Source organism: Penicillium canariense (genome assembly GCF_028826845.1).
Source record: "Penicillium canariense strain IBT 26290 chromosome Unknown utg000007l_segment0_segment0, whole genome shotgun sequence".
In the NCBI taxonomy this organism is placed as follows: domain Eukaryota; kingdom Fungi; phylum Ascomycota; class Eurotiomycetes; order Eurotiales; family Aspergillaceae; genus Penicillium; species Penicillium canariense.
The window spans coordinates 1292650-1317925 of NW_026622734.1; the positions used below are offsets into that span (position 1 = coordinate 1292650).

Genomic DNA, 25276 nt, shown 5'->3' on the forward strand with positions numbered 1-25276 from the left:
CATAAATAATACACTCCAATACCTCACGCTCGTTAGTCGCGATGCGGTATCATGATTCAAATAGTTTGTTGCCTCGGATTTTACCATTGCCTTCCTATTTGACGCCCCGTGAGAGCTCACCCTATTCGCCAATCACGTACTCACACCCTTCATCCCCGATCCAGACTTCATGGAGCTTTCCTGCTGGTACATCGACTCGTGAGCCAACGCCAAAGGTCTCTTTTTGGACTGCTCCATTGTGGAGACTGGCGTTGTCGTCCGGATAAGTGATGGTCAGCGATCCCCGACGGATGAGGTGAGTCGTGAGACCGGCGTGAGAATGGGGGGAATAGTATGCATTGCTTGACTGTCGTTAGCAAGGGCCAGATGACAAGCGGCTTGTTTCAAATGATGGACCTGCCTTCCGTCGGACCAGGTGAAGACGTGTCGAAAACCCCAGTCTCTCACGAGACGCTCACTCTCAGAGCGGGTGCCGATAGGGTATATTTGAGACATGCCAGGAAAGAACAGAAAGCTTTGCAGCCGTCAATCGCGACGAGTATGTTGGTTCGAGTGGTGGATGGAGGTGCTGTCGGTGAGCACATGACGTCACCGGCCCCCCAGTGCCTCCTCACGTGGCAGGGTATACTTCAGCACAAAAGTACACACAAAAGTACGAGGGTTCTAGAAGGAGTGATGACGGAACGTGGTGCTCGATTGAGCCTCAATATACGCGGAGAGGCCCTGTAGGAAGTAAGGGAAGAAATCCTATTAAATCTATGTTCAATAAGTAAGACACAAAAGCCAAAACCATCCCGTCATGAATCGTTGCAACACATCACAAAATTTCACTGTATAAAGCTGAATGTGGCGCAATCCCAGACCTCTCCGCCAAGCAATTTGCCAGACAATCTAGTGTCCAGATGTAAAGTGGCTTAGCGGCTCCGAACGTATACTGAATTCGGTCTTTCATTGGAAGCCCTCCTGCTTGATCCGAGAACTCCGACAGAGGCGAGAAGCGGGACATGTCGTATACTATGCCCCACCGACGCCTTTGATCTGCTTTGAACTCCTTCAAAGGGCCAGTCTTGGTCATGGGTCGTGCGGGCTGCTGCCTTTGTTCCCGCCACGTACGGCATCAGCCATCACGCGCAGGGCGTATGGCAAACATGGCAGCTCTTTCCCGGAATGACCCAGACCTCCTGCCCCTTTGCAGCGCAACTGGGACACCGAACACCGGGCATCTATCGCACATGTTAGAGCCATGCCTTGTGAACGGTACACCATGGTATCGGAGAGATTCAGTTTCGGCGGACGAACCTTGTTGACAGCGGAGCTCGAGCACGCCGAGGCGCCACATGTGGAAGACCCGGCCATCTGGCTGGAAAGGGGAGGGATATGGGATGAAACAGAGTTTCTCGAATGCCTAGCCCAAGAAGGACGATAGGTAGCTGGATAGCAAGAGGACGTGAGGGGATAGTGAAGGCGTCAAGGCAACCCGGGTTGGGTTGGCTTTCAGGGATGGGGGCTTGGTTTGTGTTCGAGTGGACGGGCAGGCCCTTTTAAGGCATACCCAAAGAACACAACGAAAGGGGAATATGCACCAGCACACACACCCCGCGATGGCAGCCAAAAAAATCTTATCGGCTAGGCGGGCTGGGTACAACCAAAACTCAGTTCAGCTCTGATTCCACGTCCATCGTGAAGTTCCCGTTGGGAGCACCTTCGCGATGGGGAACGCTTCCTCCCTGATCCGCGATCGACCAGTCAGGGAGCAATCCACGAACGCCCATCCTGATGGGTGCCGGTTCGGCTCTGCGCAAGGATCGAGGCCGATGTACAGGGCTATCGTCCTGATTTCACGCCACGGTGCAGCAGGAGCCAATCACGCCTGCATCATCGGCTCCTCCCGAGAACTCCGGTGGAGGGTGTTCGGTGCGATTGTTTGTCCTGCCTTGATGTGAGGCCCCCGCGGAGCACAATGACCAATGACCCCATCGCGGACGAAAAAAAAAAAAAAGACCAGAAGAGTGCTGCTGGCGATATCCGACGGGACCTCGTTTCGTCGGATTTCAAATTCTGGGACGGGTTCGTGTTGGGCCAGAGCGAATCGGTCCAGGTCTGAGAAGTTGACGTATCGTTCCTGCAACCCCACGACAGATCGCCGACTGGGTTGCGCTCGGTCGACCTCGGCGCCACTCTGGCGCGCCAGTGATGATTTGCCGGGGGGAGGATGACAGGGCCCAATGGCTTGCGATGGCTCCCCGGCGCTCGATGGCGTCCGATTATTGGCCCATCGGCGCAGTTGGGATGTCCTGGTTCGCCCACCGCTGACGAATTACCCCCGCCATCGTCCAATAGTCGCTGCCAATGCATGCCAATTCTAGCTGTCAACAGCAAACGTGTGGTCCCCTGCGTGAACCCCTCTTCCACGGACAAAGGGCACTTGTGATCTGCAAACTATAGCCCAGGAGCCGGGAGAAGCTCTATGGCTTGTCTGAATGCCTCGATGGCGGGCTGAATCGAGCCGTGGGCTCAGCCCGGCACGTTGACGATATGGGACATCGATTCACCGTGCAGTGGAGGGGATGCATCCTCCGGACCTGTCGCGTTGCATTCTGCGCTCGCTCTAACCTTATCACCGTCCAAGAATCGGAGCATTTACCGGTCCCCTCTGCTTCTCCCTGTCTCTCCACTCCTGATGTTGATGAGTCTGATGCAATGCTGCTTGGCATGGTGATCGCCCACCCTGACTGGCCCAACTGGGCCCCGAGCGGGCCCTCTCTGGTGCTCGCACCACAGACGGCATGAGTTCAAATCAGGCATGTCCGGATCTGCCCGCCTTTTCGCCTTTTCCCACCGACCTTCCCAGGATTTAGAGCTACTAAAAGCCCCACTTGTCGCGGCCAGGGGAGTGGGGTTGGTAAAGTTGCCGCATGGCACGCTACACCGAACGCTGGAGTCGCGGAGGCTCGATGGTACGCATTATGCAGGAGAACTTTCTTGTTTGCTTATGCAGCATGGCCCGAGCGCACTTCACGGCTGCAGTGCCCATTCGATGTTGCACCGAGCGCTTGGCTTTCCACGTTCTTGGCTCCCTTGGGCGCCCCGTCCGTGATAGAAGCCTTACTGGCGATCTGACCATTTCCAAGAGCGGCGCATTACCTATTTGATAAAACCGACTTGCCAACTACGTGTCCTCCTAGGCCCACAGAAAGCTCCGGCGCCTCACGATAGTTTAGGCGCGCATGCAGCACGCAGATCACCTTTTTAGGACACCAAGTTGCATCTCTCCATGCAAATAATCGCATACATCGAGAGCTGCCTCCTGTATCCTCGTCGGCCATTTGTTTGCCTTGTAGTCAGCAGGGCAGTCAAGCCACGTACTCGGTACTGCCAGCTATTGATCTCCGCAGAGGACAGTGGCACTGCGTCATCTCAGGAGGTTCTTCTTGTATAACCTCCTTACTTCAAGGGAAGGACCTCCATCGGGGAGCATGGTCATCCGATTTCAGACAGCCAGCACTAGCATCAGATTTCCCGAATCGAGACCCCCGATCGGCATCTGATCAGGCATGAAATCTCCACGCACAACACGACCCACATCGCACACGTATCGGGTAGGTCAAGGTCTAGTCCCTATCACTCAAGTAGCTAGTGACATATCGCTAGATACAGATCTGTGGCTCTTACAGGCTTCTAAATAAGGATGAGCATAGAGAAAGCTAAAATTAAATCAAATATGTGTTCTTGGTGGACTTGGAATGCCTACCCAGTGATACTGGGGGCTCGTGCCATGCTCAAATGCGCGGCAGAATATGTGAATTTCAAATCGAGCCACGGAGAAACTCCACTGCCCGCCGGGCTCCTACGAGCCAAAACAAGTAAGCCCCACGGTAGACACTTCCAAAACCGTGACCTAGTCGCTTGACGCCTCCTAAAGAGCTTGTTCGTCACCTATCCATCTCTCGGAAGTTTTGCGTAGAACAGGCCAAACACGCCGAGCTGTGTCCACGTCTCCTAAGGTGCCTAACAGTTGGCAGGATCTTCCATGCTCTCCTCAATGGTGAGGTACCGCTTGCACAAAACTGCTACCGTTGCACTTCAACCGGAGCTAGAGATGAGGCTGCCTCGTATCCATTGCAAACAGGGTACCGAGCTGCATATGCGAGCTGAGCATGCGCTAGCACCAGGTGCTTTGTTTCGAGTGCGACAGTCCCCGAGGGCCACGCCATCACCGCGGCGTTGTGGCTGATTCGCCAAGATATTACCCGCGCCAAAGGTGAGGATCTTCATTTAAGAGATAGCGTGCCTTCTCGAAGACAAGTTATGGAAAACACTTGAGTATATTTCTTTCTATATGTGCACCTAGGTGCATGGCCCCGGCACTAGAAGATTCGAAGAGGACCTGCAGTCTGCGCCGAGACAGCCAGCTATGTTGATATTATGACTATAAGTTTAACTCAACACTAGCGTGAGCATGCATCATGAACCCTTTAGGTGGAGATGAGTTGGTGATGATACCACTTGCATGAACTCTATAGCTAGATAGACGATTATCTCCGGCTATCTTGTCTATGAGGTTCGAAATACATGTGTGAGGGGGCGTGACCAAGCTAGAAAGGCTGTAGTTCCCAATGACGAAGATGAACAAATGAAAGGTTTTACTTGCATGGAGATGTATGTGGATTCAATCATATTGAACACCATCTCGCCTCTTATAACAAAATTCAAATTACATCCCCGTTCTCATAAAGTAATAGCAAGAAAGCCCACCGCATCGGGACCAATTGGTGTGATCGTCCCTCGGGTTGACAATCATTTCCAAGCCCTCAGGGATATAAAATATAATCACCATTAAAGCCATTCTTTCCTATTTTCATGGCGCTAGACTGCCAGGAAAATATTGCTCATGGAATAGGCTGGATCAAGGGAAAAGATTCTGGTACCCGAGGGGGTAAAGAGAGGGGCGGAGGGGCGCTGATAAGATACGATGTTTGACGGCTGCACAGCTGGGGTGCTTAAACGGTCCAGCTTGTAAGATCGGTTTCAACGCACAATCATCCGAGCCATATGCCCTGTAAAATTCTGTGCCCGTGGAATTGGATCACCGCACTGTTCGCCAAGAATGTCACGATCGAATTGCCATACGTGTCACCTTGTAATGCATGCAAATGCGCCGACAAGACGGAGAGTGTCCTACTCGTCAGATTCGATCACTTCGTCAATTCCTTCCTCTTTCTGCGTAATACCTGGTAGATAATCACAATAGGCGACTCGATCGAGACATCTTCGGCTAACACCAAGGGGATCAAGATCAACTTATACTGACGCTGCCGATGAAACGAGACAGTGTTTGGTGATGAATGCAACAGATATGGCGTCTCGCATATTTTGGCTCAATTGCGAAAGTACCAGCCACCAGAGCTACAAACTGTTGGAACGTTCACTGGTAATGATTGTAAGGAAATGTTTTTTGTTTTTTTTTTGGTTTATCGGACCAGACGACGTACACAAGTAGCCTTCTATAGCAACCATTTAAATTGCAATTATCCACCCCCAGGGCACGGGCACCTACTAAATAGGTTATTACGGCTGCGCCACCAGCCCTGAGTTTCAAGCATCCTGTAAAGAACGAAGCTGGCACTTAAGTCATCATTGGTCGTGATCATGGTCAAAATTCTCCGTGGCGATTGAAAGGGGTGCTGGGAAACCATCGTCGGCCTATCAGATAAAGTGAGATAAATTAAATGTAAGCCCCGCAAACAGTTGCAACATTCTGTGGCTATGACCAAAAGCAACATTGAGCATATTTTTTGGTGGTTGAAACTGAGGTCCGATATAGAGAAAATCTCAGCGACTTGGAAGATGACACCACGGCAAGTCTTATCCAGTTACAGGTGTGGAATGCAAGCCCATAGCCCGAGACTCATCCTCTCATTAGGCTGGGCTACGGGATAGACTCGATCTTCCGCAGATGACTTTCAAATCTCAAACTCAAATCATTAACATGTCATTGTGATAATCGGGTCATAACCGAAGATAGGTGAGGTATCTGAAAAGTCTTTATCCGGCGACACTCATTAGCCTTTTGAGAGACGTTGTGCAACAGGCAGCACGGATGCCTGAGTCCCGGAGCGGTTACTTGATCAAAGCCCGAGGTTCGACGAGTGAATTATGCCTTCGAAAATTCCAGAAAGGTGATCTATCATATGGTCGCCGACCATCACGAAGCCCGCTTAGTGACACGGACCAGCAGGATGCCCCCTGTCTTTTCCCCAGCACAGTCGTGAAGGTGGACCAGTCGATATCCTTCACGCAGTCGATCGAGCCGAATGCAGGCCCACGCGGCAAGCGAGTCACGCCCGATTTCATCATCCTTGATTTTAAACCTGGATGCAGGGTGACACGAGTCAGCATGGGGGTCTGGGCAACGCATTTATTGCGTTTCACGGATACGAAGAAACGGAACGGTGCTGCACGTCTGTTTCCCAAGGCAACAATGCAGCTGCGGCATGGAAAGGGAAGCCTTGAGCAGATATGCGCAGTGAAACCGTTTGCGTTGGTAAATGGCTAATTTAGTGGGCCAGGGAGGGAAAGGCAATATGATGTAGGGGGAGAGGTCTGTGTCATGCATATGTCTTCGCTTGCATCGTGCAGAAACAATGCCGGTGGAAGAATGCAGATGAGAAAAAATAAGATGGGAAGAGAAATGAGAAGATAAAAGAAATTAGAGAGGAGGAGAGGAGTGGAAAAGAGGGGATGGCAAGGCCAAGAAATAAGAACAGAAAAAAGCGACAGTGATACTGACCGAACAAAACTTAGTTCCTCCACGAGCCCAGTCACAGTTGGAAAGACCAGCTTCTGGCCCCCGAAATCGGGGTTGACGCCAGAAGCACTCTTGGTACAGCGGCGATAGCTGCTCTTCTCGGAGTCCGAGCTGGCGTCGTCGCGGCCACCACCAACAGGTCCTTCGGGCTCCTCGACATGTAGTTGGCAATTAACGTAGGGTCGGAATCCCTTCACGTTATGTTGGCCGGGTGGCAAAGACAGATCCTGGGCGGCAAATACATCCACCGCCAAGTCCAGCGTGTGACGGTGAATGGAATCCGAAGAGGAATCTGAGCTTCGATACCCTTGAGGCTTCAATTCCCAGCCTGGCGTGCCGGAGAACATGCCGTGATTGAGCATCATGCCCTTGTCCAGATTCTGCCAGTTCAGTGCCACGAGCTGCGCGCCACGTCTCCAGCAGAAAGCGGGATCCAAGTTGGAGGAATTAACTCGGAACGCAAAGGGATAAATACGCATGAGGGATGATCGATTGTGTTCGAACAGTCTATCGCAATTATTGATGTGCGCATCACGACATGCTCTCTCGGAGAGGGAGAAAATGTGCACGGGGACTTTGGCCTCTGTTGGAAGCATTAGAAGATACTTACAGCCCTCCTGCTGTGTTTTGAGGACTTACCGGGCTGGTCAAAATGGCTGAAATGATACGCGCGAGTGTAAATCGCCATCTTGGCGAGGGCCTCAAGGACTTTCACCGGTTTCGCAGGTTTCTTCTGTTGCAGCCCAGCAGGCGGGGACCCAGGTTCTTCGGGCGTAGGAGCTTCTGGCGTGCCTTTCTTTCCTTCAGACTTGGTCAGGGGAATAGATTTGGTCTTGATCAAGATCTTCCTCTTCAGGTCCGCCAATTTGGGTAGCTTGTCAGCTTCCAAGTTAGGCTGCACCTCAACGAGAAGCCCTTTCCAGGCATCTCGCATGATATCCACCATGATCTGCTGTTGCTCCAAACAGCAATGTACTTCAAAGCTGATGATCACTGGTAGATCGCTAGCGACGAATGCGCTGTCCCGGATGGCGTAACAGATCTCGCGCAATGATGTTCCCTTGGTCAGCGTATGTCCATGCAGGACTCTCGGCTCTCCCAAATTTGCCTTATTGGATGGGGATGGAAGCGCGTCCTTCGCTGTGGTCACAGCGGTAGCTGGTTCGGGCTTTTCGGTGATTTTGCGGCGCAGCGCATCGCTCAATCTGGTCGAGACTGAACGGGAAAGTCCCTTGGAAGAGTTCTGCAAGGTTTCGGTTTTGGACTTGATCTTCTCTTTAATTTTCATACTAGACGTCCCGCTCTTCTCACCATGAGAGTGACTGCTGCTATCGCTGCTTGATTCACCATCACTTGAGTCTGAATCTTCAGACTCTCCATCCCAGACATCAATCTCGACGGAGCGACAACCGCGAAGAAGCACCTGTACCGTGTTTGGGATCAGTCTTTCGTTCCAGCCTACTGCATCATTATGAGGGGGCAGACAGTGTCCTAACCCTCGGCGATAGAAAGTGAGGAAACTCTACTCACCGACGTGTATGCGGTCGCCGCGGCATCGCTATACAACTGATTCCCTGTCAGATATGTATTGTGGCTGGAGGAGACAAAATAGTCCGATATAGGAGCGGACAAATCCAGCTTCTTAGCAGGTGCCTGAGCACAGGAAGCTGAATCCTTCATGTACGCCCGAAAGGCGTCCACTGAGACTAGCGAGTCCGGACCCACCCCGCCATTGAGGGTTGAATCGTTCTGGACAATCTTGATAAAGTCATTCCTTGAGACTTCAGAGGCACAGATCGTTTCATAGATTTTCTGGAGGTGAGAATCCACGGTCTGGTGGAATTTGTCCACATGATGCCCTTCCCGCGGATGAATTGCGAGCTGCTGCGCACGTTCCACAAGGCTTTCTCCCTTAGCCATCTCGTAACCTCGCAAGGCTGCCTATCAGGATGTTCGGCTTGGGGCCGGGGATAAGGTGTTCCAACAGGCTGCTACGCACAGAAGCAAGGGGGGCCTGTGATCTCGCGATGTGCTGATTGGATAGCACCAGCCCCGCTTCGCAGATTGACGTACGAAATGCGACCTCGGAATGCGAAAAGTGGGCAGACCGACAGCAGTGTGAGTCAATGAGAAAAAGAAGATTCCAGGACAGACAGTCTGACAGGAAATTAAGGGAGGGGACACGTGCGTTGTCCCGTCGTGATCGTCTCCCCACTCAGCCGCAGACGTGGCTCCGTCGGTGAGATCTTGCCAAGCTGGACACTTGTCGCTCTCCATAACTTTCATGGCTCGGAAATACTCAAGCTTTCTCCAGATGCTTTGCTTTATGGAAATCTTGACCTCGCGAATGAATCTACCATAACTCAATCAATCGATAGTCCTATTCCGGATGAAGCTTCCTTAGATACAGGTGCTATGCGGGGGTTTGCGCCTTCCAGTGACCAGCCTGGTGCGCCTGCGAAGGTGCCCGTAGCGAGATTAGATGGCTTACTGCTGATTAGACCAAAGAAAGTAGTGCAAACGCGACAAACAAACAAATCAGACAAAAGAAATGGCAGAAAAGAGAGGTAAAAAGGACCCCCGCGATCCAACGTCCCCGCGGCTATCCTCTTGTAGCATTGGTGAGGAGAGCTACGATCAAAAAGCCTCATCAGCAGCACCACGCCATATACACCCAGAGTCTCAATAGACTAGATCCTAGCTATCTAATCCTCCAACAACCAATACCCCTTTTCGGCGTATATTACTAGGCTAATCTCCCTTCCTCCCTTCGTCCGTCTACTAGCATACACCCGAATCGCCAAGTCCTCAATCACCAGATTACCGATTCGTCGCGCTGCACTACTCCTCGCTTTCGATATTAGTAGGCCGAAATCACTAGGTTCTCGAATCAGCAAATAGGCCGAGTTCACACAAACCCACGTATAACACACACATAGCCTTTACTAGACCTCGGCAAGGACTATAATGGACTAGACTTAGACTGCGGCAACATGCTCAATATCCATGGGTGTCTATATATCCTCTCCACGAATTGCGGATATGGTATATCACCCAATATCCGCAATGCTTCATTTTGTGGATATAGTATGCCACTCAATATCCTAAGCAACATTGTTTTTCATGTCTTGGAGATGGAGAAATTGCCATCCTCCTTCTAGCACACAAATGGCACGACCTCCAAGAATCTGCCATGCTAGGACTCGTACCCAAGCATACCCAGATCTTCCAAATTGTCGAAGAACGTCTCAATGGCATTCATGATAATTCGTCCATCGCGGGTTCTTTTCATCTTGCAGATTTTATCTTTGTAGTTTTGCTCCGCCGCCTCATCTCTGAACTTGAAGAAATAAACCATACGCCGTGCGCTTTGTCCCCGATAGTCCACTTCACCCTCCATCCAGCCACGATCCCGACGAAGATGTCCGCTCATCGGACCTTCTTCGTCCTCTATCCAGAAAGGTCCAGTAGATCGCTCCACAGATAACATACTTGGCGCATCTAAATCCGTGGGAAAGTAGATCACTAAGATCTCATAGAGCGGTTGGGGCTGGAAAAGAGGAAATGCTATTATGACTAGGCCTATCGATCCAAATGGCCAGACTATCTCTCTGGCCAATAGGCGAGGGGTAATAGCAGATGTAAATCTCGTGAGACGTCGGAGATAACAAGAACTGTTCTCGGCTCTGGGAATTTTCCCACTCTACCTCAACATTAGATCGATTTACGCACTAGGTTTTTAAATTTTACAGCTAAGGGCACGCTCCGATAGTATAGTCACCCACTCGACGCCTCGTGTTTCTTGGGGATGCGCTCTAGCAACGATCCTGCAACCCGGTTGTTGGCGCGTTTCTCTCAAAATATCGATCCATTCGTTTTCGTCCGTTTCGCTCGTGTCATCGAGGTCTTTTAGCGTTAGCCATTCGACGAGGAAGCCGTAAGGTACTGGCCCACTCAGTATTTTGCTTGAGTATCTAACTGGTAACTTGCCCCTAGCGCTTTTGGGCAGGGCTTTCGGTTTGCGCTGGGCTTGCTTTTCCTTCGCCGCGACTGCGCGTGCGGCCGATCTCGTAGTCACTGGCATTGTTGGTAAACTGTGCACGTCCCTAGGACTAGACGCGGGCTAAGACCGGTATTTAAGTCGGTGGAAAGGAGATGATAACCTCTGCCACTTCTGGCTTTGTCCCCTTCGAGTCTAGCTAGCTACAACTCAATTTAACTGCGCCGATTTTGCATCCCCTTGATGGGTGCACAAATGGCAGATTCGGCGCGCTCATAACCACCATCGCTAATAATGATATCAAACCGGTATCAAACGATAGCGCCTGGAGTCATATTGAATTTGAACGAGGTCTCGAGATCCTAGGCCCTCTGGTTGTCGAGATATCGCAAGAATCGGCCTCGCCAAGCGATATTTTTTTTTGTCTTTGCCAATTTGATAGTGTCTGCAAATGTCAGCCTTTTGTGTCAGGCTTGCTTGGTCTAATCTACCATAACTCCCGTAGAAGGATCGGCTGTAGCCTAGCTCACCATTTAGAGTGGTGCTAGACGCTTGATAAGCCACCAAAAGCGGGGGATTACGAGAGCACTTACAAATGCTAGAACTAATCTCGGGACTACAGTGCTTAATTGTACCTCCTTATGTCCGGCTTGCGCAGGAGCAGGTTGAAGATCTTCGGTCACACGTAGAGAGCGGGACGCCTGGATTTCCTTTGGCCCCACTCTGACTGTCGTATAAGAACCTTCCAGGTCCCGGACCGACACAAGCTTTGGAAACATTTCTCGTTGCCGAATAACATCAACCGGAAAAGCACAACCTACACCTTATACCGAACTTGACATCCCGCACAATGGCCGCGTCAGAGCCCGTCCAGTTCTTCGACATTGTCTCCACCCTCCCAGGTACGCCGGCTCTGCCCCGCATTGAGATAGACCGACTAACATCGGGTGAATCTACCAGGCGCGCAGAAGTCATGGTCCCCCAATACACTGAAGGTCCGCTCGGTCCTTAACTTCAAGGGCATTCCCTACACACAGAGTTGGATCTCGTACCCCGATATCGCACCACTGATCAAGAGTCTCGAGCTCAGCCCCAACGAGACGGGGACTCCTTACACCTTACCTGCGATCATCCACAAGTCCTCCGTGACATCTAACTCACACGGTGCGATGATGGACTCGTTCCCAATCGTCCTGCACCTAGACAAGGTGTTCCCCTCACGCCCGCTCTTCCCGAATGGCGACGCCAGCTACGCGCTGTACTTGGCCGTGGGCAAGATCGCAGGTGGAATATGGCCGGCAGTTCGCGCCCTGATTATCCCAAAGGTGGCAGACTCTTTGGACCCGCGGGGCAAGGAGTATTTCGTCGAGACACGATCGAAATCTTTTGGGAAGCCGCTGTCAGAGGTGCTACCAACTGATCAGGAAACCATTGAGAGTTTGTGGGCGCAGATGGAGACCGAAACTGCTCCACTGATCACGATGCTGAAGGGCCGGGAGGGCAAGAAGGGGCCTTTCTTTGAGGGCGAGACTCCTGCCTACGTGGACTTGTTTTTGGCTTGTATTTTTGCTTTCTTCCAGCGGATTTGCCCCGAGTCCTTTAAGAGGCTGATGGCGTTTGGTAATGGTGAATTCAAAGCGCTGTGGGACGCTTGCGAGCCTTGGATGGACGGTCAAGGCGATGAGAAGGAGTGGCCTGTTCCTCAGGCTGCGTCTTAAATATATACATCCTGTACTACGATAGTCCCCCAGTCAGGAATGAGAAGTCCCTGCAGACCACGGGGATGATAAATGATGTAGATAAATATCACTTGAATATATATAGCACATTTGAGACAACAAATCAAGGTAAAAATACATGTCGGGAGCTCTCACAGGAACCGCTTTCGTCCGATGTCCACCATCCGGCCAGAAATGACCGTTGCGCAAGAGCGCCAAGCCACAAGAGAAAGGGAGAAAAGCAACGCTTTGCGATGGAGTAATCAACACGAAATGCTTGTTGTTCACAGACCACGCAGGAAGTTAGATTCCTTGATAGCCTTTCGCCGCGCATCTCTAGCACTCTTGGTGACCTCCTGGCGCTTACCGAGGCCGTCGGTGGCGTCGGAGAAGGCGTCCTCCGAAGGTGCGTCGCGGTTGTAGGTTGCGGGGGTAATATCGTAGGAGTTGTGGTGGGCAGGGGTCTTGGGTGCAAGAGGTCCCGTGCGAGCAGCCAGTTTCTTCTCGTAGCGCTTTCGTTGCTTCTTGTTCAAGGCTGCAATGGGGTTAGAGTAAAGGTACACTGTCATTCAAGAAACAAGGAACACATACTGCTCGGATCGACGCCACCCTTATCGGTCTTTGACTGCTTGCCCGCGTCCTCAAGAAGACCCCAGAGCCAGTCTGGGTATTCCGAATCCTCCTTGGCAATAATTTCCGGTTTGTTCTTGAAGTAGTTCAGGCCGTTCATCTTCGTACCGGCCGCGCAGCTGCTCGGTGAGCGCTCAATGGCGGCTTTGATAGGAGTGCTGGGTTGCGCATCGGTGTGGACACCCTCGGGGGTGCTCAAAGGCTGGGAAACGCCGGGGGTAGCGGAGGAAACAGCGGAGGGGGTGGTTTTGTCGCCAGCCGTCGGTTGGCGGGGGGTGGAAGGAGGAGGAGGAGCGGCCACAGAAGGGTTGGGGGCATTGTCACTGTAGAATCGGAATTGATTGCGGACAATGGGAAATTGGCGTGCAGCTGTTGATGCGGTCCATGTCATGGCATGCGCCTGCTGTAGCCGAGACAGCATCGTCGTCCGGCAGCTCCTGCAGATCATGTTGGCGGTGGTACCTAGGGTGAACCACACAATTGTATTTTTTCCCACGACAAATTCTAGGACGCGCTATTGGGATTGTCAGGGGACCCGTTAAGCGTGGAAGTTCACGATGAGAACTGCGCGGACACGGATAGGCAGAAAACTGCGGCGCGGATTTGATGCCAAGCCGGAGATTATCACGTGACTCAATGTGGATTTATGGTTTGTGTGATGCTTCTTGCCACAAGTGGAAATAGCTGAACTGTGCTCGGATGCTCTCAGGGAACTACAAGGATCTAGATGTTATCTAAGAACAGCATTTTCGGCGGTTCTCGCATGTTTCAACACGCCAGTATTGGTTCGTTGTTGTCACGTGAGTCAACAGATGCCAAGAATTGCCTCGGGCCCTCACGCGCCTGTCCCAAGGTTCTCCTTCTCAAACCAAATAGCAGCGAGCATGCCGAGAGCGATGTTATAAAATATATCTCCTATCTTGATGGGATTGCAGTGCTGCAATATGGATTTATAGAAATCAATAACTTTTAAACTATTCATATAAAATTATGGGCAAGACCGCCAAATTGCAACTCAATTAAATACAAAACCAAGGATTGCTCACACAATGCATCTCTAGCCCAAATTCCAATAACGAGAAAACATATTACTCATCCGAAAGCGGTATTCCCAAGTCGCCGCCAGTTCAGCGAGGGAAGTATTAAGAACAGGCGCAACACCAAGAAAATCAACATTGATCACCAAAGGATGAAAAACATAGTCAACCTATGCGGGTGACGACAGTCCACTGACATCCAAGAAATTACATATGTCTTCGCATGCATCCTTCAAAGTCTTTTGAGTCTTCCATTTCAGCTCTTGTTGGGACCGATCAACGACAGCGACGCAAGAACCCACGTCGCCAGCACGGCGATCTGCGGCCTTCCGAGGAATTGGCTTGCAGATGACAGACTCCATGGTGGTGACAACATCCAGGACAGAGTTACCGGATCCAGTACCAAGGTTGAATGTCCGGAAGTTCTCAGTCAACTTCCCTTCATTTGCAGTGCCGAGTGCAGCAATGTGTCCACGAGCGAGGTCAGTGACGTGGATGAAATCACGGACGGCGGTACCATCAGTTGTGTCCCAATTGGTTCCGAACATTTGGAGCTCGGCATATTGGCCTGTCATCACCTTGACGACGACCGGCAGGAGGTTGGTTGGTGCCTGTCGTGGGTCTTCGCCGAGCAGTCCGGATGAATCGCAACCCACGGGGTTAAAATACCGGAGTGCGACAATAGTCCACTCTGAATCCGATGCAGCAAGGTCGGCAAGAATGGTCTCGCAGATCCATTTAGTGCGCCCGTATGGGTTGGTGATGCCAGTGCATCCTGGCTGGAGTGTTTGTTCTGCGCCTGCATCGTCCGTAACGACTTCCTCTCTGTGTACACAGAGTTCTTCTTTCAAAGGCAGGCCCGAAGTGGCGAGCGTGCCATATACTGTGGCTGACGATGAGAAGATGAACGTCTTGATGCCAAAGTCGCCAAGAGTTGTGGCAAAGTCGATCAGACCGCTCACGTTGTTTGCATAGTACTTCAATGGGTGTTTAATGCTTTCTTCCACAGCCTTGTATGCTGCAAAGTGAATGACACCGGCAATCTTCGACTTCGGGGTGCCCCACCTCGATGGAAGCCGATAGTCACATAACAAATCTTGAAGAGCCGATGTGTCACGGTAATCGTGAGCATGCAGCCGCAGTGATGGCATTGGTGATCCATTGGTGTCGTGGAACTTCTGAGCCAAAAGATTGATGCGGTCAAGCACGACTTCAAAAGAGTTGCTGAGATTGTCGATAACAATCACATGATAACCAGCTTTGAGAAGCTCCAATGTGGTGTGACTGCCGATGAATCCCAAGCCACCGGTGACAAGAATATATGGATTTTCTTGAGGGAATCTCCCTAACAGCTCATCAAAATTGTCGAGGAAAACGGAAGACTCTGTCGCGGGAGTGTCCACCGAGCTTGGGGACTCACTCTCCACGGGAGTGCTTGCGCCTGACCGTCGACGACTATCCATTGTGAGTATGGATGAGAATAGCGAGTCTTTGAATGAGGTGTCTAGTGGTCAAAAAAACGAGACTGAGTGCTCTATAACACAAACAAAACAAGACAACGGAATGAAAACAGGATTTTATATGATCTTCGAGACAATGACTGAGTCCACTCGAAACCCTCAGGTGCCCACTGCGCAAGTTTTATACACCCGAGAAAATTTTCCTGCGTTGTCTCGTCGCCTTAGGATGCTTGTTTAGCTCTATTGTGCCATACCACGTTGGACAAATGGGGAATCGGCCACGCCTCGCCACCGGCAAAAATGGAAGAAGTGAAGCTGAGAGGACTCGCATAAGCCGGAATGAAAAGCGACAGGATCGAGAAGGGGGCGAACGGAAGCGAAATTGGCAATAGACCAAAGAACAATCAGCTAGGATGCCCGTGGATGGTGGGCCAGGCATGCAGCTGGGCTCTGGATGTCTTCCTCTCAAACCGCATGCCCTAAGCGCCTCCACCATGGCGGTACATCCAGGACCCTTAGCTCGGGGTGACCACATCATACTACAAATCGCTTGCTCGCTACATCTCATCTAAGATTCTACCTGCATCTCATATGGTCGAGACCCGCCCCGGTCTATTTCGGGGCGGCGCAATGACGCTAGAAGGGCTGGGCATCGGTAACTTTTTTTTCCTACTAGTAATAATGGGTGACCGGCAGGGGTGTTTTGGGCCCAAGGTGCTGGTATATGGTATAATGGCAGTGCTATTTTCGAATCCACTTCTTGGTTTTTCAAACCACCCCTTCTTTTCGAATTGATTCTTTGTGCCCCTTTCCCCCCCCCCAATTGCACTATGTCGACCAAGGCCCCCGAAGAAAAGCACGTGAGCAAGCGTGGTTGTTTTAAGTCCACACGGTCTCGAATTCTCTTGGCCGTAGTTGCTTTCATTGTTCTTTGTGCTGCTATCATCCCTGCCGCTGTGGTCACCACCCTCCACAAGAAAGACAGCATGGGTCCGAAATCCAAAGTCTTCGTGCCACTCTACGTTTACCCTGCTCCCGGTGCGTGGACTCCGCTGGAGAATGTGTAAGTTTCATCCTCTCCAGTCAGCCCAGACCCCTTGTTCCATGCTCTCCCGATCCCCAAGACAATTCGATCCCAAGCAGCTGGTAGGCCGCCACATACACGGCATGGTTGACGTCGCGCCGCGCCGGTTCCAACCCCCAGTCTGGCGGCCCCCTTTCACCCCAAAAATAAAAAGAAGAAAACCAAAAAAAAAGAAATTATTGCAGAAAGAGGAATCTTTTTTTTGCTAAAGCACCACCAGGGTCTCTACCCATCCCGATGTCAATTTTACCGTCGTAATCAATCCGGGAAGTGGTCCAGGGCCTGACTCCGTGCCGGATGCGAATTATACCCGCGAAATCCCAAACCTCGCATCATACGCGAATGTGCGCCTCCTGGGATATGTCCACACCTCATACGCGCAGCGCAACATATCCCTAGTGCGTAAGGATATCGAAACCTACGCCGCATGGCCGACGGCATCGTCTAACCCGGACTTGGCCGTTCGGGGCATCTTCTTCGATGAGACTCCCCAGCAATACAGTGCCCAATCCTTGGCATATTTGCAAAATATGACGGATCTTGTCAAAGACTTGAAAGGATTTGGGTCCGATGGCTTTGTGAGTTGCAAAATTTCTTCTACATTCTGATACTTGATGACCCGTTCGAGGGGGGGTCCCTCGCCCCTTGCATCCCCCCATCTCCTCTTCTACTGTCTTCCATGTCTTTCAACACATCCTGTTCTTGGCGTGCCTCTCTAGTCGAACTCTTGCATACTGTTTGCTGGTGCTTTCTTTTTTCAGGTTGAACAAGCTTGACCTCCCTCCAGCTTGCCGCCTTATCAATTACTCTTTTGGGGGATTTCAAGCGAGCTCTCACATTACTAACGGTTGTTGGCAGGTGATGCACAACCCTGGCGCCATCCCAGACTCTCGATACTTGGCAACGGCTGACTCGACCGTCGTTTTCGAAGAGACTTATAGCACTTTCCAACAGCGGTCTAGCGCTAAGATATTCACGGCTATCCCGGACAGCAATCGCACCCAGCTGTGCACAGTTATCCACTCGGTTCCCGATACTGTGGAGGGATCGAAGCTGCGCAGTCTCGTGAAAGAGGCTCGCAAGGTCGCCGATGAGATTTTCATCACTCACCTTAGCACCGACTACTATGCTAGCTTTGGAACGAAGTGGGCCGATTTTGTCGATCTGGTGGCAGCGTGAGATTAGTTAGGTATATGGTCTACATATTATGATGACTATGTGTAATGAGGTAGTACAATTTTGGATTTGCGTTATTGCAGAGAGCTATTTTCACCAGGCTCTGCGAACTGATGTTTGCCATGATTAAAGATTTCACCGCCCCTTGTTTTGTGCTCCTAATGCAGGCGTGCGAGGCTGACAGTACATAATGAAAGACAGATGAGACCACAAACTTTATGAAACAGAAAAGAAAATCACAATAAAGTAGGTAACAAAAAGATGACAACGAAGACCTACAGTACCGGCGTAGTTTACCTCTTTTGGTCTAGCGGGGTCGGTACGTAACTCTGTAATTTTCATCTTCCCGCCGTACCTGATACCACCATGGTTCCAGTTTAAGACAAGTATAAGACAAGTATGAAATATATGTTTGCCCTAGAAATGGGTTTAGCCACCAGTGGCGTTATTCGATCACAAAATTTCCACTGGGGCCGGGGTATCATTGTGATCGAAACTAATGCCTTAGTCTTTTGATCGTGGCACTGAGGAGATAATAGTCGGTTGGGTGAGGGTCCAAGTACTGATGATGCAAACGCACATCACCCCACGTATTTCTTTGGGAGTTGGGCCTGCATTTATCACCTTCCTGGATGGGAAATCGACCAGGATCATATTTTTTCAGCAAAGCGACTCTAGCTGATCTAAGACACATCATACCATACCGGGAATCAAGCAGGGTAGCGTACTGTAGGGCCATACTATATCCAATACCATGAGGCTATTAGGCATGTCCGAAAATAGCAGCCGTCTCTATGCCAGGCTTGCTAAGGAATTGCAACATCGTGTATTGCCTGGGCCCGCGGGTCGCGTGCTTCTATTCGACACTTTACGTGAACCACAGTAAGACATACATTTAGAAATCGAATATCCGATTTGCGGGAGACGCAGCACGGGCTCCATCAGGTTTCAAAAGGCCCGAGACCGCATGGTGGTACGTGACAAAGACACAATTCTGGATTTCTTGCGGTGGGGACTGACGGCACACCACGCTGCGATGGAACCGAGCGGTAGAGAACGCTGGTCTGATTGGAAACGGGCTTTCCCTCGCGCATGGATGGGTGACCCAGTTATAAAATTCGACGCAGCACATGTTGATACGGAGATGGTCTGCTTGGAAGAGAAATACTTAGCGAAAGCAATACCATAGCTCCAAGTACAGGGTAAGCCATTCGCGCATCCACAGGCGTACGATTGCGTAATAGCGCGTGCAGTAACAGGACGAGTCCCTCGGTCAAGCTCGGCATTAGTTCAGGCAAATATGAACACTGCGAACCAGTCGATCGTTTTACCCCTGGTGAATTGACAGTGGCGGAAGCTACAGCCTCGTGGCATGGACTGGGTATGTGGAACAGGAATGGTAACCCTGCTGAAAATCCCCGAGGAAATCTCGATCTATCTCTTGGCTGAACAGTAGTGCCCGCCGCATAGCCGAAGAGACTACACATGAATTGGGGAGTTTGCATGTCAATCTTTCCCTGGTGGATCACTTGTTTCGCTGAGGCTGTCGGAGGCAGTTGGACCTCGGAAGATTACACCTGCACCTCAAGCCCGAGTGTGGCGTTGCGGTTTGGGTGGATAGAGAAACGGGAGCAGAGGAGGATCGTGGCATGCATGGCGCGAACTGATGCCACAAGGGCCCAGGCCGGGGAATTTGGTGATGTGGGCTCCGCACTTCTCGCCATGCTCTACAGGGACTCTCTCGCGTGCAATTTCCAGTTTCCAGCATGGCAGAGGATATGCCGACATTGCATAGCAACGTGGGTTCTTAGTACGGAATATAGTGTAATGGACGTTCTCGGCAACACTAACCCCCGACACTCGACGAATGGCGAAATATCCTCCGGAGTGACACACAGCCGCAATCGAGGTCGCCGCTGGCCATTTAATCCATTGCGTCTAGAACAGCTTGGCGGGAAGAAGAGGAACCGGTTAATCGTGCGACTCGCTTAAGTTGGGATTGTCTCTCCATCGTCGCACGAACACAACTCCAACACAGTTTGGGCAACAATCGGCCCCTGGATGAAGCGACGACGGGGAGGTGTGGAGTCTAATGTGGCACAGACACCATCGGAAAAGCTCACCCGCCCCCCGGCGGCCATACATCCAACCGACCGTGGTTTGTGGTCAGGAACCCGGCAGATCTGTCCGGGAGCCACCTTGCGCTGCCGATCTTAGCGCCCTCGATCCTCGATCGTAGGTTGTAGAGATTGCTTTTTTCATGCCCACCCAGGGCCCTAGAGCACACTGTTTGAAAAGTGGAAAGTGAGTTGACGATGGATCACTTTTGAGGCGGCTGGACCTATGAAAACGGTCGAATTCACTACGGCTGCAGTAGTGCCGGATGTTCCGTGCCTGGGGGGAAGAGGGGCCCGGGGCGGGCGGGGAAGGGGGGGGGGGGCGATCGCAAGGCTGGCGACGAGACTTCATTCTTCACCGGTCTCTTAACCTGCGCTAGAGTTGAAAAATCAGATTGCTATTGAGAGAGTGCATGGATGGTTGGAAGTTCGCCATTGGCAAGCTCGAGTGATTAGGGTTGTTTCGCCCCTGCAGCATGTATAGCTCGCATGGCTGTCGTTCGCACTGTCCAGAGTGACTAAAGTCGATGTTCATGGGTCGACGATCAAAGTTAAGATTCCGATCTCTCAACATAGAATTCTGATATGTCCAATACAATTGGTCGGTGAGCGCTCGTGTCCGTTGGCAGCCATTGGGTGGGAGGGTCCACTGGCCCGTCAGAGATGGGCGGAGGATCTGTCGTGTTCTATACGAAACTTGAAAGTTACTAGTGTGTTTTGAACCGTAAATTTCCCTCCATACTCCAAAACATACTCCAAAACATACTCCAAAATGACGACGCCTGCTAATGCACCGTCCATTTGGGATCGACCCTGGTCACTTCCCAATCCCGCCCAACCTCGAAAGCTCCCCAAAACGTAGCCAATGGCACCCGTATGATCAGTGCAGGCCTTACAGTGTGCCAAGAATGCCAAGACAACCAACATCGTCGGATGTATCGCCGCATCGATGGGCCAGAACCCTGACAATTCGGATAGGAGCCGAGAAGAGCGTGTACCCTCTACCAAGGCGCTAACGCTGCCAGCGCTCATAAGCGAGTCATAGCGTGGAATCATGGAAAAGCAAGGTCTTCGTCTCCTGGTCCAGACGGCGGAGGCATCCGGAAGCTACTTTTTGCAGGGCGGCACTCTGTCGTTTCCCGGAGCCTGCAGCCACTCGCACGTAGTCTCGTCCACACGCCAATGGGGAAATGCACATCGGGTAGGCCGTACCTATCTGCCACGTCGACTACACAGGCAATAGCAAGGCGCCAGGGCTCGCCTTAAGCCCGTGATGGCTGACCAATGCGGTGAACTGGTAGTGCTCCTCCTGTCAATAGTAAATGTTGGGGTCTGTGGACCTTGGCAGTGATTGGCGGCCCATGGCACTATTGAAGCCCTCAAAAACAATTGAGGCAGAAAATGGCGAGCTTATGGTGGGGTTTATGCCATCGTGATGCCCCCAGACAAAGAATTCAGACTTTACAACGGCTGAGAAATGAACTGTTGGGACACCTTTGGTACCTTTGTAGCAACGCCATCAAAATGAGGCGACTTTGGTTTAGATTTAGATTAGCCGGGCAGGAAACTATTATTTTGGTATATGCAATACGCGTTGCTAATGATCACAAAGGAGGTGCAGAAAGTGGACATTGGAATCAGTCATACACATTCGCATTAGCAGTACTCCACCCAGTCGTCCAGATCCATATTCTTGATGACAGTGGAGAAGTTGCCGGCACTCGCAGCATTGCAAGCCGAGGACTTCTGAGAGGTGGTGACTGCGTCATTGTTGTCTGTACTGTCACCCTTGGGGTATTCGATATGGAAGACGGGCTTGTTGGCGTCTGTGAAAGCAGCATAGGTGTCACACTCCTGGTACTGGGCGCATTGCTCGTTGACCGACCATTGCATGTTGCTGATGACGGAATCAATGATTGCGCCGCCGTTCTTGAGACCGACGGACAGATTGCGGCCATGCGCCTGTCCGGCGAGCCAGTTCACGTAGTCGATAGCGTCGTCTTGGGTCAACTTGAGCCCGTTGGAGTTATCATACGCATCAATGTTATCGGGGTCGACGCCATCGCAGCCCTTCGTCACTGCCAGGTCAAGGCGCGTCTCCATGATCTTGCGCACATTATCAGAGTTCGTGTTCAGCCATTTTTCCCCCGGCCAATCATCAAGATTGCTGCCCAGGTCCGATGAAGCAAATTCACTGGCATCAGAGCGCCAGTTCTCGTATGTTCCCGCGGAGAAGTAGCAGATAACCTTGCGCCCCAGGCCCTGGAGCTTGGAGATCATCGACTTGTCATTCTCGAACAGATCAATGTCGTAGACATCTGCATCTGTAGAGGTGTCGTTGAGGGCGTACAAAAGCTCGATCTGCCACTTGACTCCCACGGCCGGCTGCCATTTGACCGTTGTATTGCTGCCGGTGGTTCCATTTCCAGTGCTGCCACTGCCACTGCCGCTGCCTTCGCCGTCGCCTGAGCCGCCGTTGTTCAGGCCGATTCCCAGGCCAACTCCGAGTCCAACGCCGAGAGCGACAATAACCAAAGCAATGACTGAGCAGATGAACATCTTCCTCTTGGTTGACCAAGCGGCCCACCCACGCTGTGAGGTCATTTTGTCCATGGTCGCTGCGTCGAAGGGAAGAGTCAATGGGGTCAGAGTTGAGGGGGCTCAGAGGTTCAAAAAATTCCGAGGCCAACGTCCGCGGCAAACTGGCATAGTCTAGGAGGGGCCGAGCGTGGGACGAGAGGCCGATCACTGGAGAAAATAATCTTGATCAAGCAAATCAGGTGAGCTTGTGGGAAGTAGGCATCTTTAAGCTCAAGAGAAGAATCAAAAAGGGTCTTCCGGAGGCGCGGGCCCGGGTTTGCAGAATTTGGGGCTGAGGCTGTGGTGATCCTCGAGCACCGCAGCGCTCCAAGTGTCACCTTAGGGATGCTGATCGGGAAACTTAGCTATCTGCGATGTCGCCCGAGGTATGTCAGATGACCCCGAGACTAGGTGAAAGTGTGAGTGGGCAACTACTGCGTAGAAAGAAAAAATGAAGCAGAAACTTGGAAGCCTAGGGCAAGCAGCGCCAGGCTGACCGAGCCACATCTGCAGAGTTTCTGAGCGACACCAGAAGGTACTCCGTACACCGTCCAGACTGCCGGCCATTATGGGCCCGCTATGGGAGACCAGGAGCCCTGATCGTGTCCATTCGTTGGGTAGGGCAAGAAATAAGGTGGTGGAACCAGTGCTGATCTCCGTACCGAGTTTTGCGAACCGACCATGGCGGCCCATCCATTGGGTACTGAACCAGGCAACGATATACGCTCCGGCCGACCTGTTTGGAAGAAGCAAAGCCACTTCTTCCCCTGGCGCAGACAAGGGTCTAGACGGGGTTGAAAAGTTAGGCACTGGACCATCCCATGTGGAGTTACGTAAGAACAAAGCAACAGGCGAGTCATCGGCACACCCAACTTTCTTTGAGACACGACACTAAAATAGACCACCAGAAATCCCTGTTCGCCAAGACCATAGACATCGCCTCATGGGGGGCCCGATGACGACGCTGGAAGTCGGCCTTCTCGGCGGAGGATGGGCGCAGGTCCTGCAGCGGATGCGAGCAGTCACGCTCAGCCAGCCCATCCAGGAACAAACGGTACTCCCCGGACGCCCACCCTTAATTGAACAGGACCCCGGACTGGTCGCCAACCCGCAAAAACTGCTGCAAAATCAGAATTGATTGCCGGGCTCACCCTGCCCCCTGGAACCTCTCCAATGAACACCGCCTATGTGGTGCATGTGCTGGCAAGCGCCTGTGCCAGCTAAGGCGGGTTATGATCCGGTGGATATTTCGCTTTGGCTCGTTCTAAGCTACTGTAAGTGTTAGCTACTAGTTCCAGATCCGCCGGCCCATGAGCTGCGGAGTGCCGTCAGCGCGCCATTTGCAAGTACGACCCACCCGGGGTTGGTAATATTACCTGGTGTACAGGACAGTTTCAAATATACGACCCATACGGCCCTCGGAGGCCGTCCATTCGACCAGCCGCTCGCAGGGCACAGCACGCCAGACCGGTTGTTGATCGGTCGCATCGAGCTTGCCCGGCGCTAAGCAGCTAATGGCAACAGATCGTCCTCGGCCATGAGTTGCCGAAAGCGAAACCCGACCAGCAATCCCTGTCATCTGATGTGCTAGCAAGCACGTCGGGATGCACCTCGCCTCGCAGGTTCGCTTTCCAACGTCGACTATGAGGCCAGGGCAATTCGAGTCTGTTTGTTCACTCGCTTCATCCACTGCATATCATTTTCCTTCCATGTCCACTCTCTCGCCGTCCACGGTCTGGGCCCTCCGGCCGAAGCGAGCACCCAAAAGCACTTTAGTGGGGAATTAGCGGGGAATTAGTGGGGAAGAACAGACTAAAAATGCCACTAACGGAGCAGACCACTCATCATCCTGATCGTGTTTTAGATAACCCAATCGCCTGTTTCTCCCTTCCGTCATCCCGCGCGCGCCACACCCGCTCACCGATGCGGCAGATGCGCCCTGTGACTGGTCCGGATCGTGTCCTCCGTGTTCGAGACTGCACTGTGAGTGGCCCCCGGAATTGGACCTGGATGCCGTGCTGCGGTGCCAAGATCGCCTATAGCCGCCTCGGACGACACTACACTCGCACCCACGCCCCGTTCTCTCTCCGCCGGAAGATTCCTATTCCCGTTCCCATCTCGCCCGCGGTCGACGTCCTGCTCGCGAATTTACTCCGTCTTGCAAACTTGTTTCTCACCACGCTGTGCCCCCCGCATCTGCAGGGCATAACTGTCGGCCACTTTTGGACGCCCCCAGCCTCGGCCCCCGGGGGCTGGTTGCTTCGCGTAAGCCCAAGTGCCAATGAATCCGACACGGGATGACTTGCCATACAGAAAATGAGAAAAAAATCTCTGCTACCTTACTCAAGGATGGCGACATCTCGCACAGGCCCTCTGGTTGGAGCCGCGCGAGGCTGTGGTATGTTGACGACAACGGGTTCAACCCCGCGTCCCCGCAACGCACACCCTCCTTGCAGCTGTAGGTGTACTCCGGCCACGTCGTACGACTCGCAAAACCGCCACGCTTTCAGGCACCAAATGTCCGAATGGTCAATGTTCTCCGAGGAGTCATGAACGTGATGATAGTAGACACGTCGGCATCGCCGCTAGCGGGTGAAAAGAGCCCAACTTGGCGCTGTGGATATCTTGCGTTTCCCGAAATGGACAATTCTCGGATACCTTCTCCT

General features: G+C 52.0%; 10 protein-coding genes across 10 annotated transcripts; 4 read left to right on the forward strand and 6 right to left on the reverse strand.

Annotated features, from left to right (window-relative positions):
- Positions 1-121: 121 nt before the first annotated feature.
- Positions 122-495, reverse strand: N7482_009486 (uncharacterized protein; the record flags this gene model as incomplete). Its single annotated transcript, XM_056691610.1, has 2 exons — positions 122-346; positions 397-495. 2 exons carry the CDS (start codon positions 493-495, stop codon positions 122-124), a joined length of 324 nt encoding a protein of 107 aa, XP_056539316.1.
- A 5710-nt stretch (positions 496-6205) lies between these two features.
- On the reverse strand, positions 6206-8728 carry N7482_009487 (putative phosphoinositide-specific phospholipase C; the record flags this gene model as incomplete). The annotated part of the gene is made up of 4 exons (XM_056691611.1): positions 6206-6371; positions 6791-7391; positions 7448-8231; positions 8339-8728. 4 exons carry the CDS (start codon positions 8726-8728, stop codon positions 6206-6208), a joined length of 1941 nt encoding a protein of 646 aa, XP_056539317.1.
- A 1276-nt stretch (positions 8729-10004) lies between these two features.
- On the reverse strand, positions 10005-10298 carry N7482_009488 (uncharacterized protein; the record flags this gene model as incomplete). The annotated part of the gene is made up of 1 exon (XM_056691612.1): positions 10005-10298. One exon carries the CDS (start codon positions 10296-10298, stop codon positions 10005-10007), a length of 294 nt encoding a protein of 97 aa, XP_056539318.1.
- A 1360-nt stretch (positions 10299-11658) lies between these two features.
- On the forward strand, positions 11659-12526 carry N7482_009489 (Glutathione S-transferase-like protein ustS; the record flags this gene model as incomplete). The annotated part of the gene is made up of 2 exons (XM_056691613.1): positions 11659-11710; positions 11769-12526. The coding sequence occupies 2 exons, from the start codon at positions 11659-11661 to the stop codon at positions 12524-12526; spliced, it is 810 nt and encodes a 269-aa protein (XP_056539319.1).
- Positions 12527-12810: 284 nt separating this feature from the next.
- On the reverse strand, positions 12811-13604 carry N7482_009490 (mitochondrial 54S ribosomal protein mL54; the record flags this gene model as incomplete). Its single annotated transcript, XM_056691614.1, has 2 exons — positions 12811-13061; positions 13118-13604. The coding sequence occupies 2 exons, from the start codon at positions 13602-13604 to the stop codon at positions 12811-12813; spliced, it is 738 nt and encodes a 245-aa protein (XP_056539320.1).
- Positions 13605-14363: 759 nt separating this feature from the next.
- Positions 14364-15656, reverse strand: N7482_009491 (NAD-dependent epimerase/dehydratase family protein; the record flags this gene model as incomplete). The annotated part of the gene is made up of 1 exon (XM_056691615.1): positions 14364-15656. The coding sequence occupies one exon, from the start codon at positions 15654-15656 to the stop codon at positions 14364-14366; it is 1293 nt and encodes a 430-aa protein (XP_056539321.1).
- An 827-nt stretch (positions 15657-16483) lies between these two features.
- On the forward strand, positions 16484-17916 carry N7482_009492 (spherulation-specific family 4 protein; the record flags this gene model as incomplete). Its single annotated transcript, XM_056691616.1, has 3 exons — positions 16484-16716; positions 16958-17315; positions 17596-17916. The coding sequence occupies 3 exons, from the start codon at positions 16484-16486 to the stop codon at positions 17914-17916; spliced, it is 912 nt and encodes a 303-aa protein (XP_056539322.1).
- Positions 17917-21686: 3770 nt separating this feature from the next.
- On the reverse strand, positions 21687-22643 carry N7482_009493 (endo alpha-1,4 polygalactosaminidase; the record flags this gene model as incomplete). The annotated part of the gene is made up of 1 exon (XM_056691617.1): positions 21687-22643. One exon carries the CDS (start codon positions 22641-22643, stop codon positions 21687-21689), a length of 957 nt encoding a protein of 318 aa, XP_056539323.1.
- A 910-nt stretch (positions 22644-23553) lies between these two features.
- N7482_009494 (uncharacterized protein) lies at positions 23554-24117 on the forward strand (the record flags this gene model as incomplete). Its single annotated transcript, XM_056691618.1, has 2 exons — positions 23554-23664; positions 23896-24117. The coding sequence occupies 2 exons, from the start codon at positions 23554-23556 to the stop codon at positions 24115-24117; spliced, it is 333 nt and encodes a 110-aa protein (XP_056539324.1).
- A 416-nt stretch (positions 24118-24533) lies between these two features.
- On the forward strand, positions 24534-25072 carry N7482_009495 (uncharacterized protein; the record flags this gene model as incomplete). The annotated part of the gene is made up of 2 exons (XM_056691619.1): positions 24534-24875; positions 24959-25072. 2 exons carry the CDS (start codon positions 24534-24536, stop codon positions 25070-25072), a joined length of 456 nt encoding a protein of 151 aa, XP_056539325.1.
- Between the last annotated feature and the right edge of the window lie 204 nt (positions 25073-25276).